This window comes from Convolutriloba macropyga, chromosome 2 (genome assembly GCF_964194025.1).
Source record: "Convolutriloba macropyga chromosome 2, txConMacr16.3, whole genome shotgun sequence".
Taxonomy (NCBI): domain Eukaryota; kingdom Metazoa; phylum Xenacoelomorpha; order Acoela; family Convolutidae; genus Convolutriloba; species Convolutriloba macropyga.
The window spans coordinates 32,936,272-32,949,490 of NC_134469.1; the positions used below are offsets into that span (position 1 = coordinate 32,936,272).

The window sequence follows — 13,219 nt, forward strand, 5'->3', positions numbered from 1 at the left end:
TAGCATCGAATAAAAAACATTTCTACAAAAACCCGAATTACAAGCAAAAAAATTGGGCCACTTAGACGAAAAAACGGCTAAAAACGGTTATCTATATGTGCCATTCAGTCAAAACTACTTTTCAAAGTCAAAAAGTCATTCACTAAACGCAGCGCATGATCAAAAAACTTCTTTCGCTCAGAAAAAATTAGTTCACACGGCAATTTTTCTCACTTTTGCTTTAAGGTCAAAACAGCGTCTGAACGAATAGTACTTCCGGTAAAAAAAAAACATTAAGAAAACCAATACTCCTCTTCGAGTCGTAAAAACCCAAGAAAAGGCCAATAATAGCCCAGCTATTGCTGGGCGGCTATTAAAAAAACTGATCACACAACCAGCAAAAAATGACAACTGTGAAGTTACAATTGCACTTGAGACAAAAAAAGGTAAATATGATTCCGGTACAAGCATCCAGTTTCTTATTAGACAGAAAATTGTTTGAATTGAGAAGCTCACTAGATTTATTTAGTTGGTGTCATACTTATTGGTGTTCTACCCTTTGAAGTTGCTAATTTAGCCTCTGCTAAAGAAGAATGTTAAAGGGTACTGTTTTTACCTCGGATCTAAAGATTCCGGACTCAATTCCACTAAATGCATGCCCATATGAGTGGTTGTAGTGTTGAGACAAAACAGGTATTGGTTGGCGGCCTGTTGTTCGTAGTGGTTGAAGCCACTCTCCCCATGACCACCCTCCAGGATTTGGAAGTCGTAGAATGAAGAGACAAAGACAGACAAGAACTCCTCGCTCTCCTCGTCCTGGTCCTCTCTGACTGTGCGGCAGGTGGCCTTAATGCAGTTGCGGAGATTCACTGCATGGATAGCTACACACGTCTGCTTATCTTGCTGCAAATAAATCAACTGAATCAATACCAATTAGAATGCATTTATTCATTAGTTACAACTAACGTGGTTATGCCTGTATTCTATTATTTTATTTCTCTACAACGCCAACCATTTTTCAATTTAGAAAACAGTTATCGAGGAGAAACAAAACTAACAACAGTCGGACGAAATTCCTTCGAATGACATCAGAGAGCATTTCTCTGGTTGTCGCTAGCTTAGGCATATGGAGACTAGCATAAAGCATGCATGAAGCAAGTAAAATGGGGGGGGGGGGGTTAAAACTGCCGCGAGGGTTAAAAGGGTCACGATCGCCATTTTCTTAAAAAAAAACAGGAAACAATTTTGACATTAAGGAGCATAAATTAGTTCAAATGGCATACCCAACTATCGAGAGAAAATTTTACGTTTAAGCTATATTCTGTAATCTATACATTTATTTGACGGGGTGTAATACGACAAATTGGAGTTCCAAAATAACTAACTTTTTATTTTTCTAAGCTTTCATCATTCTAATAAATGCTTCTTTCTTTTCATTTTTCTTACAAACATTGTCATTTTTATGCAGTACATCACCAACCTAGCGTCGTTCTGTCTTCCTTGCTAAGACCTCGTATTCAAAATGCTTTGAAAAAGTTAAAAACACTGAAAAAATTTTAAATTATTCATCCTTTCTACCATCAAATTTTTTGTCGAATCATGCATTTGATTCAACGGCCAGAAATGCATGCTGAAGTAATGGGTTTTGTTATAACCAAATCACACTTGGGATCACTTTTAAACAAAGCCGGCAGAAATAGCGCACCGTTGACCCCATTGACCGACGTTTGCATTAAAAAAGTTGGTGAAAGGGATCTAATTTGACATCGTAAAATTTTGTGTCAAAAAAAGTTTTGAGGTCCCCAGTTACAATAGATTTGTTAAAAAGGGTCAACAGTTGATGTTTATTGAATGACGTTAAGTCTTTATACATTAGGTCTTATTGCCTGGGCTTTATTGTTCCGATCCACTTTAATGGGGGGGGGGGGGAACTCTTGGCTTAATGGGGGGGGGGGGGGGGTCAATCTTGGCCGATCGATTTATTCATCGTAGAGAGTTGTGATTGGTATCCTTAGAAAACCCGTACAGCGTAGAATATGGAATTTAAAAGATTCTTTTGAATTTCGCCTTTAATAGGCAGTTATCGAGGTTCAAAGATTTGTTAACATTCGCGCTTTGTTAAAAATTGTGCTATTGATTTTGCCTAAGGGCCCAGAGAAGGGTTGCTGGCTATTCTGATCCGACATTTTTTTTCAAAATTTAGCCTTTTTTCCATCAAAAATGGCAAAATGGCGCCAAATGTTTCTTCGGCCCACATTTTTTTCGAAGTTGCCGGAGATCCAGATCTCAAACAGTGGCTTGCGAGCTAACCTCTGCGTCTTTTCCGATCCAAAAGTAGATGGTGTTGGTTATTTCAGCTCCGTTTGAAGAGTTCTAAAACCATAATTGATTCATAATTTTTGCCCAACTTTCCCAATGAAGTGAAGTCATTGTTACGATTATTACCTTGAGCACTATATAGCAGTCTTTCTGGTGAAACCGTCCGTTTTCTTCCTCATCTAAACAATCACAGACATTGGATGTTCCGGCAAATCGAAGACTACCGTAAAACACGGACAAAGATCTAGTTTAAATTACGCCACCCCAAAATTCCATGTGATAAATATCCAAAATTTACACGCTATTGTACTCAATAGCCTCAACTTACGGAAAGACTGCAGGCGTTATTATAGACATGCGAGCACCCGAGGCGTATGATACTTTTTATTTTCTTAATGACTTCATAATTGTTTTCCAAAATTGAAGATTTTTTTGTGGGCTTCTAGCACGCATAGGATCAGAGGATTGAACGGAAATCTAAACTGAAACAACTTTTATATCACGTCTTTTCGCAGAATGACAAAGTGCTTTTCAGAACAAAAACAAAAAGCCCTGTTTACAAATAACAAAATAGCAGCTTCTCTTATAGAAAATCGGAACACCTTTAGAATGCTGTCACGTTAAACAGGTTTCAAAAACACATGCATGGCAGTAGTCAGATGTGCTCGGTGTGGTGTGAATGCACTGACCTAGCATAACAGGGGCAAAGTTTGAGATGTACCAGGTGTGCACCCCTTCAACCTCCCCAATGTCATCCTCGAAATAGTTGCTGTAGTCTATTGTCACTGGCCCACCCAGCCGCTCATCCCATCGCAGAGGCCTAACAATTACACAGCTCTATTGAAATTCATCAAAATATAAATAGATTTTACGAGCATACAAACAAAGCTGTACATGGAAAAAAATTGTTGATCAAGTAATGCTATTACGTATTGAATTAGTTATGGCAATACGTTTGAAAGAGGGTTAGTTTATTTGATACTAGCAGGCCAGCAAAATCATAACAAGAAAATCTCTTGAACATGCGCTTCGAGTGGCCCCTTAAACATGCAAAAACTTTGTCCCATTTTAGAGCTAACACGTGTATTATATAGGATTACCATTTTTAATCCCCTAAAAACACACAGGCATAAACGGACGCGCGTCGCAAGGATTAATCTCGAACAACAGGCAGCATGGTGCTGAGTAGAAATTGTCATGTCAACATAAGGGAAGGTAACCGACACGGGTTCAAACCCCCGACACTCAGAGTAGCAGTCCTCCATCTTACCAACTGTTCTGTAACCACTAACGACCACCGTTTCCCCACAATTGCTTTTATCGTATCAGAAATCATATTTCAGATTGAGCGCATTTGAGCTCACGCAAAATTCAAAAAGTAAAGCGTGGAAAACTTAGTTGAAAGCTGAGTGTTCTAGAATAGAGCGCAGAATCTGTAAAGCTGAAGTTTTGCAGAAAAGCACGTTTACAATAAATAATTCAAACTTCGTTCGGGAGCAATTAAAAAACACGTAGTACCCAGGGCAGTAAGTCCTCCCACTGGGCGACTATTCTTTCAAGCCCTCATAGCCTCAAGGTAACTGCACCTGACTAACAGTCTCTCGTTCCAGGTTCGGTTCTCATCCATCTACTTTGAGCTTTGTAGGTCATTGATCTCACTCGATATGTTCGCTTAACAATGCTGCTCAATGTGGCTCTTAAACATGCGCATCAAGAGGCCCCTTAAACATGCAAAAATAATTTCCCTTTTTTAGCTCATGCTTTTATGATATACGATCACCATTTTTCATCTCCCAAACACACAGGAACATAAAACGACTCATGTCGCAAGAATTGCTCTCAAACAACAGACGGCCTGGTGTTGATTAAAAATGTCTACAAAAGGGAGGGTACCCGACACGCGTTTGAACCCTCGATCATCAGAATAGCAGTCCTCCATCTTACCATCTGCGCTATAACCACTAAATACCACCGATTCTCACAATCAATTTTATTGTATCAATAAACATATTTCAGATTAAGAGCACTTGAGATCACGCAAAAATAAACAAGCGTGAAAAACTTAGTTTAAAGCTAAGAGTGTTCTAGAATAGCGCATAATCTGTACAGCTAAAACTTTGCAGAAAAACACGTGTTTACAATGAGAACTTCAAACTTAGTTCGGGAGCAAGTAAAAAACACGTAGTACCCGGGACAGTTAATCCTTCCTCTGGGCGAGCATGCTTTCAAGATCTCTCAGCCTCGTGGTAACTGACCCTGACTAACAGTCCTTTGTCACAGGTTCGGTTCTCACCCACTTATTTTGAGCCTTTTAGGTCATTGACCTCTTTCGGTGTGTTCGCTTAACCATGCTGCTCAATGCGGCTCTTCAACATGCACTTCGAGATGCCCCTTAAACATGTAAAAAAAAATTTCCAATTTTAAAGCTCGCGTTTAATATAAAGGATAAGATGACATTTTATTTTGCAGAAGAATGCCATTACACACATTTTATTTTCACTCCCTTTTTACACTGCATTTTTCACAATGCTGAATTTAGATGAGAGGCGTCCCAGCAAAATGCTATTAAACGTTTTTTAGAACTACGCATCTAGAATCAAGTTTTATTATATAAACAGCTGGGAGATGGGATATCGGCCGAAAACTCGATAAGGCGAACGAAATTTTTGTAACCATTAGGCGAAAATCCTGAAATATAGTTTTGTGGAAATTAGGCGAACAGCGGTGTTTAACAGTGGTTTTTACATGCAAAAAAGTAGATAAAATTACATGCAAAATGTATCACTCATTTTAAAGTTTTGTTGGCATCTCTTACTGTTCTGTGTCATCGCGGCCAATGATTAAAAATAAAAAGAGAACATAAACCGACTAATGTCGGAAGAATTGCTCTCGAACGACAGGCGGGTGCAAAAACATTTGACCCCAACGGGATTCGAATCATTGACCTCCCGCTTCACAACCATATGCACTGCCGACTGCGCTACTTGGCCCTTATTGTTGCTATTTTGCTACAGACTTTATATTAGCAACAAGCTTTATTTCGGAGTGGGAGCAATAGAGATCACTCAAAAATGAAGAACGAAAGCCCGAAAAAGTCACTCGAGAAGTCAAAGAATGTTCTCGAAGAAAAGCGCAAAAAGGTCAAGCAAAAAATTTTCATAAAAAATACAAACACGTTTACAATAATTGCTATGAACTTCGTTCAAGAGCAATTAAGAAAAATGCTTAAAAAACTTATCAATAGCTTTAATATAAACAATTTTAAACTACTGGTTGCAAAAAACGCATGAAAAATTGGAGAATTTGGGGTTAATCTACTTATCTTGAAAATTATCAATATCCGAAAACTTTTTTCACTTTTTGATGACTTTTAAAACATCTTTTGAACGAAGTTAATGTTATTATCATTTAATTACACTATATTACCCAGCGGAAAAATAAGTGTCTTAATAAGTATTTGCCTAATTTCCACGACATCTTAGCTCAGAAACTTAGCCTAATGGCCACAAAAATTCCTTAGGCCTGATCGAGTTTTTGCTTAATATCCTACGCCCCAAACAGCTATCAGGTTTCCAATTTAACAGAGAAAGCCGTTTTTGTTCAACGCCGTTTTCTCACTACGCCTTAAAATTTGAGTGAAAAAATTTCACGCCCCAAAAAAAGTGGCTTTTTGCTGGGCTTCCTGTTTTGGCATGAACAAAATCATCATTTCAATTTGACTTCAAAAATCATAAAAATGTGTGAACAGATCTGAATTGAAAACGAGACTCTAAATAGCCGCTGAGAGGGTGACGGCGGCAGTTCTTAAACAAAACAAACACTTCAAGTTGGGACACAAACGAAAAAAACTGCGTTGAAAATACCAAGTTTGGCGAAAATTATTTCAACCAATTTCTTCGCTCTCTCAAAAATGCGACATGAACAGAAAGCCACTCTTTTCTATGCTCTTCAGCGGCAATTCGCCCTAAAACTTAAATCTTCTTTCACTTCCTGCTTTAAATACACTCCAACAACAAGATACCCAGCAGATTGCCGGAAAATAGCTGCCATTGATTCCCATAATCAAGATTGGGATTGAAAGAAGAGAGAAAACTAATTAAAATAAATTTTGTAAACAAACAATTTTCAAGTGCGAGCTATTTTGAGGTCATTTTGGTGCTGAACATACACTGTTTAGTACTGAGAAGACACAAGTTCTAGTATCATTACCAAACATCATTAGATATGGTAACTAATAACAATGATCGAGCAACGGGAATCTGAAATTGGGCTTTAAAGGTTTATATCCCGTTTCTCTTTCTGACTTCATTTTTTGAAACTGACTTTGTTCATTTTGAATTGCCTCGCTGAGGAAATGCTGTCTAAAAACACTTTTGGCAGAATGAAAGAAGAGTGAAACTAGCCTAGAGAAGTCAAAAAAGATTTCACCCAAAATGTTGAACAAGCTGTGAACTATGGTTGCACAAGCGAGCAAAATTTAGTACGACGAAGTAAAAAAAAAGGAGCGCTATAATTGCCGGCTGAGAAGCTGAGGCGGCTATGAATTACCAATAAAAAACGCTCCACCAATAATCCTCTTCGAGTCGTACGAAAAGGAGAGCCCCTGAATTATAGACGTTGAGAGGCTGACGTCGGCTTTTAATAACTCGATACGAAAGTTGAATAAAGCTTTTTCTTTTATGCTGAATTCAGAAAATGCATTAAGTCGAAAACTACCCATTACAAAAACAATAGAATATAGCTGGCAGATTGCCAGAAAGTTGCCGTAATAGCTTCGTAGATCTACAGATAGTTAAACGAACAGACCGAAAAAATTCCAATTAAATGCTGAGATGTTATAATTTGATTAGGAATCTGTATGAGTTATTGCTTCTTCTAGTAGCTGCTCTCAAAAAACTCCAATTAGAGGGACACGCACTTGACCTTATCTCTTTGAAGTAAAGAAAAATCAGTTTCAGAGCCAGGAAGTCATTTTTGAGAGCGGTAAGTCACGCGTGACCAACAGCCTAAATATAACTGACTAACGTCGGGCTCATTTCTCGCAAACGACCGGCGAGTGGTTAGCTTCATCAGTAGCTAGCCACAGTTTAATGGGGCTAGCTTTAGCTTAATTGAAAGAGCATGCTTCACGCCACATCGCAGCAGCTGAAGTGCGGCATCAACAAAAGAGTTAGAGAGATTATAGTGTGCGAGAGGTAAAACGCGAAATGGAAGGAAACTCCAACCAACATTTTCCATGATGAGCTTGGAAAACTTTCTATTATGAGATTCGACTTTGCAACTTCTAGTTTTTTAGCCCTGTTAGTAATTAAATCATATCGAAAAAAAAAACAAAGTACAAAATTCAAAAACATTAAACATTACGCAGTGAAAAAAAATATTCAAAATCACTTTTTTTCTCTGGAGTTCTGTCATGTAACCCATCAGCAAGACTTAAATAGTTTTGTTGGCCAGTAAGGATCGTTGAACTCATGATAATAATATCTTCAGAACCATTTCATTGCCTCAAGAGACTATTCAGTATCCCTATTTCAAGCCCTGAAAAAGATTCACTGGCTCATAAAGACACATAAACTTGCAAAATGATAATAAATAGCAGTTCCGCAAAACCATAACAAGGAAATCATTTACTATATAAGAGGTTTAAGAGAAGTTTTTTGTTTCGCACCGAAACAGACTCGAACCCAGAACCCTCCCTTAACAGCTATAGGTCTCACCCCTTACGCTAACTATGCGTATTGCACTTGTCCTTAGCTCTTTCTACAGCAAATTTCTGGACAATGGCGTTTGTGACCCGCTTGTTTTCGCTATACCGCATGCTTAATGAGCTACAAAATATGCATATTAGGAGCTTAGATATGATGGCAAAGCGCTTCTCAAAACGCACTTAATATGCTCTAGGATGCATGATTAAGGACCCCCAAAACATGTTACGATAGGAGCAATGTTAACGATTGTGCTCAATTGCGACTGATATTTAATATAATAGAGGAAGATTAGAGAATACGACTAAAACTGTTCAAAATTTAGATTCATAGCAATTTTATCGATAATGGTAGTAACAGAACCGCAAATCAACAGCTATAAAACTCAACCTGTGGTTATCCTAGAGGACAGAGAAAGCTGTTTGATTTTTCCAATTCAGTATGTTTGAACCTCTTGTTGTATTCTGCTTAGGCCTGCCGTTTCTTGGGGGTGACTATTTGCTCAACTGGTTTTCTTGATCATCAAAATTTGAGAAGAGAAAAAGAGCAGTAAACACAGGGAAAGAGCGAGAAAGAGAAAAAAGAAGGAAAGAGGAGATAGAGAGCTCGAAACGGAACGAAGGAACGAGAAAAAAGAGGACGAAATACATACACAGAGCGAGAGAAACAGAGAGATAGAGAAACAAAGAGAGAGAGAGAGAGAGAGAGAGAGAGAGAGAGAGAGAAAGAAAAAAAGAAAGAAACAGTAAGAAAAATGATTGCTCTAAAATTCGTTTGGGGGCAACAATACTAACGTGAAAATCCCAGTCGTTTTTACGAAAAACAATCGTTCAAAGATTTGAAATGAAAAAAAAAGAAAAGACCAAGCGAATGGAAAGAATAATTTCTACAAAGAGGAAACAATTGCCATTTTTTATCCCCCAAATACACACAAATAGGAATATAAACCAACTCGCGTCGCAAGAATTGCTCTCAAAGGCCAGGCGGTATGGTGTTAAAAAATTTTCATGTCTACAAAAGGGAGGGTACCCGACACGGGTTAGAACCCTCAGAAAAGCAGTCCTCCATCTTACCAACTGCGCTATAAATACAAGCAACTTTTTCACCCAATCACTTATTTTCACCAATAAACATATTTCAGATTGAGAGCATTCGAGAACGCAAAAATCCAAAGTTAAAGCGTGAGTGTTCTACTAGAATAGCGCAGAATTTGGACACCTGAAACTATGCAGAAAAACACACGTTTACAATAAGAACTTCGAACTCAGTTCGGGAGCAATTAAAAAACACGTAGTACCCAGGACAATAAATCCTCCCTCCTGGCGAGCATATTTTCATGCGCTCTTAGCAACGTGGTAACTGCACCTGACTAAAAGTCTTTTGTCCCACGTTCGGTTCTCAACCATCTACTTTGAGCCTTTAAGGTCATTGACATCTCTCGATATGTTCGCTTAACCATGCTGCCCAATGCGGCTCTTAAACAGCCGCTTCGAGAGGCTCCTAAGACATGCAAAAATTTCGTCCCATTTTAGAGCTCACGCGTTTAATATATAGGAGGATAAGCATTTTTCATCTCCAAAACACACACAGGAACATAAAACGACTCAGCGTCGCAAGAAGTGCTCTCGAACAACAGGCGCCATGCTGTTGAATAGAAATTTTCATTTGTACAAAGAGGAGGGTACCGACACGAGTTCAAACCCTCGACCCTCAGAATAGCAGTCCTTCATCTTACCAACTGCGCTATAACGACTACACACCACCGTTTCTCAGAATTTTTTTATTGTATCATTAAACATATTTCAGATTGAGAGCATTTGAGACCACACAGAAATCAAAAAGTAAATTGTGAAACACTTAGTTGAAAGCTAAGAGTGTTCTAGAATAGCGCATAATCTGTACGGCTAAAACTTTGCAGAAAAACACATGTTTACAATGAGAACTTCAAACTTAGTTCGGGAGCAAGTAAAAAACACGTAGTACCCGGGACAGTTAATCCTTCCTCTGGGCGAGCATGCTTTCAAGATCTCTCAGCCTCGTGGTAACTGACCCTGACTAACAGTCCTTTGTCACAGGTTCGGTTCTCACCCACTTATTTTGAGCCTTTTAGGTCATTGACCTCTTTCGGTGTGTTCGCTTAACCATGCTGCTCAATGCGGCTCTTCAACATGCAATTCGAGATGCCCCTTAAACATGCAAAAAAAATTCCAATTTTAAAGCTCGCGTTTAATATAAAGGATAGGATGACATTTTATTTTGCAGAAGAACGCCATTACATACATTTTTTCACTCCCTTTTTACACTGCATTTTTCACAATGCTGAATTTAGATGAGAGGTGTCCCAGCACAATGCTATTAAACGTTTTTTAGAACTACGCATCCAGAATCAAGTTTAATTATATAAACAGCTGGGGGATGGGACATTGGCCGAAAACTCGATAAGGCGAACGAAATTTTTGTAACCATTAGGCGAAAATCCTGAAATATAGTTTTGTGGAAATTAGGCGAACAGCGGTGTTTAACAGTGGTTTTTACATGCAAAAAAGTAGATAAAATTACATGCAAAATGTATCACTCATTTTAAAGGTTTGTTGGCATCTCTTACTGTTCTCAGTGTCATCACGGCCAATGATTAAAAATGAAAAGAGAACATAAACCTACTAATGTCGGAAGAATTGCTCTCGAACGACAAGCGGGTGCAAAAACAATTGACCCCAACGGGATTCGAATCATTGACCTCCCGCTTCACAACCATATGCACTGCCGACTGCGCTATTTGGCCAGTTGCTATTTTGCTACAGACTTTATATTAGCAACAAGCTTTATTTCGGAGTGGGAGCAATAGAGATCACTCAAAAATGAAGAACGAAAGGCCCCTTAAACATGCGAAACTTTTGTCCCATTTTAGAGCTCACGCGTTTAATATATCGGAGTTTTTGAAAATTTAAATTTTATCAAAAAATTGCTAAAACTCGAGTCATTAAATTATTGATAGCCATTTCAATAACTCTAGAAAAAATGCAACAGCTTAATATCAAAACTCGGATGAGGTGTTTGCGCCCCTGGTGCCGAAAATAAAAATTCAAAAAATTTGAAATTGCAAATATTTTTCGCAAAATTGCTTAAATTCGTGAAATTAAAATTTGAATAACATTACATTACATCTAAAAATGTGGTAACCTATTATCAAACCCTAAAGGAGGTTACTTAACTCTTGAAGCTGCAGAAACCTAAAAAACGACAAACAATTTTAAATGAGACTTCAAAATTCATTTATTTAGGAATTGCTTAAATTTGTGATACTAAAATCTTGAAAACATTCCAATAACAAGCAGTAACCTAAGCAGTAACCCTAGAGGAACTTCCTCCGCTCTTTCGGCTGGAGAAACCTAAAAAAAGTTCAAAAAAACTGCACAATTCATCAAAAAAGTTCTAAAAATTGTGATATTAAGAAGTTGAATACTATTCCAGGGCCAATAAAAAGTAGCAAATTCAGTAACTTATTATCAAACTCATTATGTAAAATCGTGATGTTAGAATTCCATTACATCTGGAAACTGTGCAGTAACATATAATCAAACCCTAGATGAGGCTCCTTGGCTCTTGAGGCTGGAGAAACCTTAAAAAGCACAAAAAAATTTCAATTAACTTGAAAAAAACTGCAAGTTTTAAAAAAATTGCTAAAACTTGTGATATTTAAAATTTATTCTATGGTTATTAAAAAAATTTCAGTAACTTTTTTATCAAACCCATAAGGTGGTTTTCTGTCCCCTTGGGTCTCGAAAACCTTGAATAATGACAAACATAGCCGGCAGATTGCCGGAAAATAGCCGCTTGTGGCCTTCCATGAATTGAAACAACTAAAGAAACAAGATAGGCAGATAGAGCAAAAGTCCTTTATTAGACTACTAGATTTTTTGGGTTAGAAATGTACTGTCATTTTTATGATACACATACGGTCTATAAGTAAAAAGCCCTAAAAGAGCTTTTTCAAAATTGATTTTCGAAATAAAAAAAATCAAGACTAAAACTCAAGAATTAGGGCATATAAGTTTGGCATTACTTAGATGCACACTATTGATCTTTAACTAGTAAAGGTTTATAAAATAAAGTTCCATAAGTGAGTTCAGAAGTCATTTTTTCGAGTGAGGTAAGTCACGCAATCGACATAAAAGCAGAAATGGCGTCACGCAGACAAATTTTAACTGCAAAACAGTAGAAGTAACTGAAGTCATTGAAAAAGTCAGGGTAAGCCAAAACAAAAATCTGTTAGACGAAGTAAAAAAATTAGGAGCCCAATAATAGCCGCCTGGAATTGCTGGCGCGGCTATTAATAAATGTCTGAAAAATTGAATAAAATGCGAGTTTTATAAAAAAAAATGCTAAAATTCGTGATGTTAAAATCTTGAGAAACAATCCATTACTTCTAGAAACTAAACAGTAATCTATTATCAAACCCCCGAGGAGGTTCCTTGGCTCTTGAGGCTGGAGAAACCTAAATACTGACAAACATTTTCAAAAAGCTTGAAAAAAAATTGTAAAAATTAGTATAATAATTTTGCGTGTTTTTGTTTGGATTACCAAAACATATAGCTCTTAAAAAGGTCATAAACATATAGCTCTTACCAAAAAAGACCATTTAGAGTAATTAAGAACTCGTATATCAAGTGTTGTTCTTTATACATTTAACACGCAAGAATACGCTATCCTCACTTTGATACGTGCTCATCGAAATCCGCTGCCAGTTGGTTTGTGTTGTCGACATCCGCAGTCTTTGCGTCTTCCGCCACTTTGCGCATTGCAGATAGCACTTTGGCCGCATCCGATCTGCCAGCTTCCTCTTCCTTACGTCTCTGTATACGCAGCTTCCTGTTGCCACCCCCGGCTCCTGTACTGCTAGTCCCTAAAACGGCAAATATCGGGTGCTTTTTAGATTAAAGCATGAGGGTTAATTTAGAAAAATATATAGCTTCAATTTGGTAGACAAAAATAATTCTAGAAAACTCATACTCATGTAAAAAAGCAGCGGAAATCGTCAGATTAGAACATACCCGGCAGATTGCCGGAAAATAGCCGCCGTTGATTCCCATAACTCTATTGGGATTGAAAGAAAAGAAAAGATCAACAAACATTGATTTTTGTAGAAAAACATTTTTAAGTGCGATTTATTTTGATGTCATTTCGTAATTGAACATACTCCTGTCTCTCAGTGAGAG

General features: G+C 37.7%; 1 protein-coding gene across 1 annotated transcript in view; it reads right to left on the minus strand.

Moving 5' to 3' along the window:
* The window catches only part of LOC142358612 (protein flightless-1 homolog), a 172,865-nt gene that overhangs the window by 86,968 nt on the left and 72,678 nt on the right, over positions 1–13,219 (minus strand). The window contains exons 10-14 of the mRNA XM_075410058.1: positions 12,717–12,906; positions 2,988–3,118; positions 2,425–2,477; positions 2,290–2,352; positions 596–882 (exon numbers count right to left, since the gene is read on the minus strand). Coding sequence (XP_075266173.1) covers positions 596–882; positions 2,290–2,352; positions 2,425–2,477; positions 2,988–3,118; positions 12,717–12,906 — 724 coding nt within the window. The remainder of the gene's footprint in view (positions 1–595; positions 883–2,289; positions 2,353–2,424; positions 2,478–2,987; positions 3,119–12,716; positions 12,907–13,219) is intronic.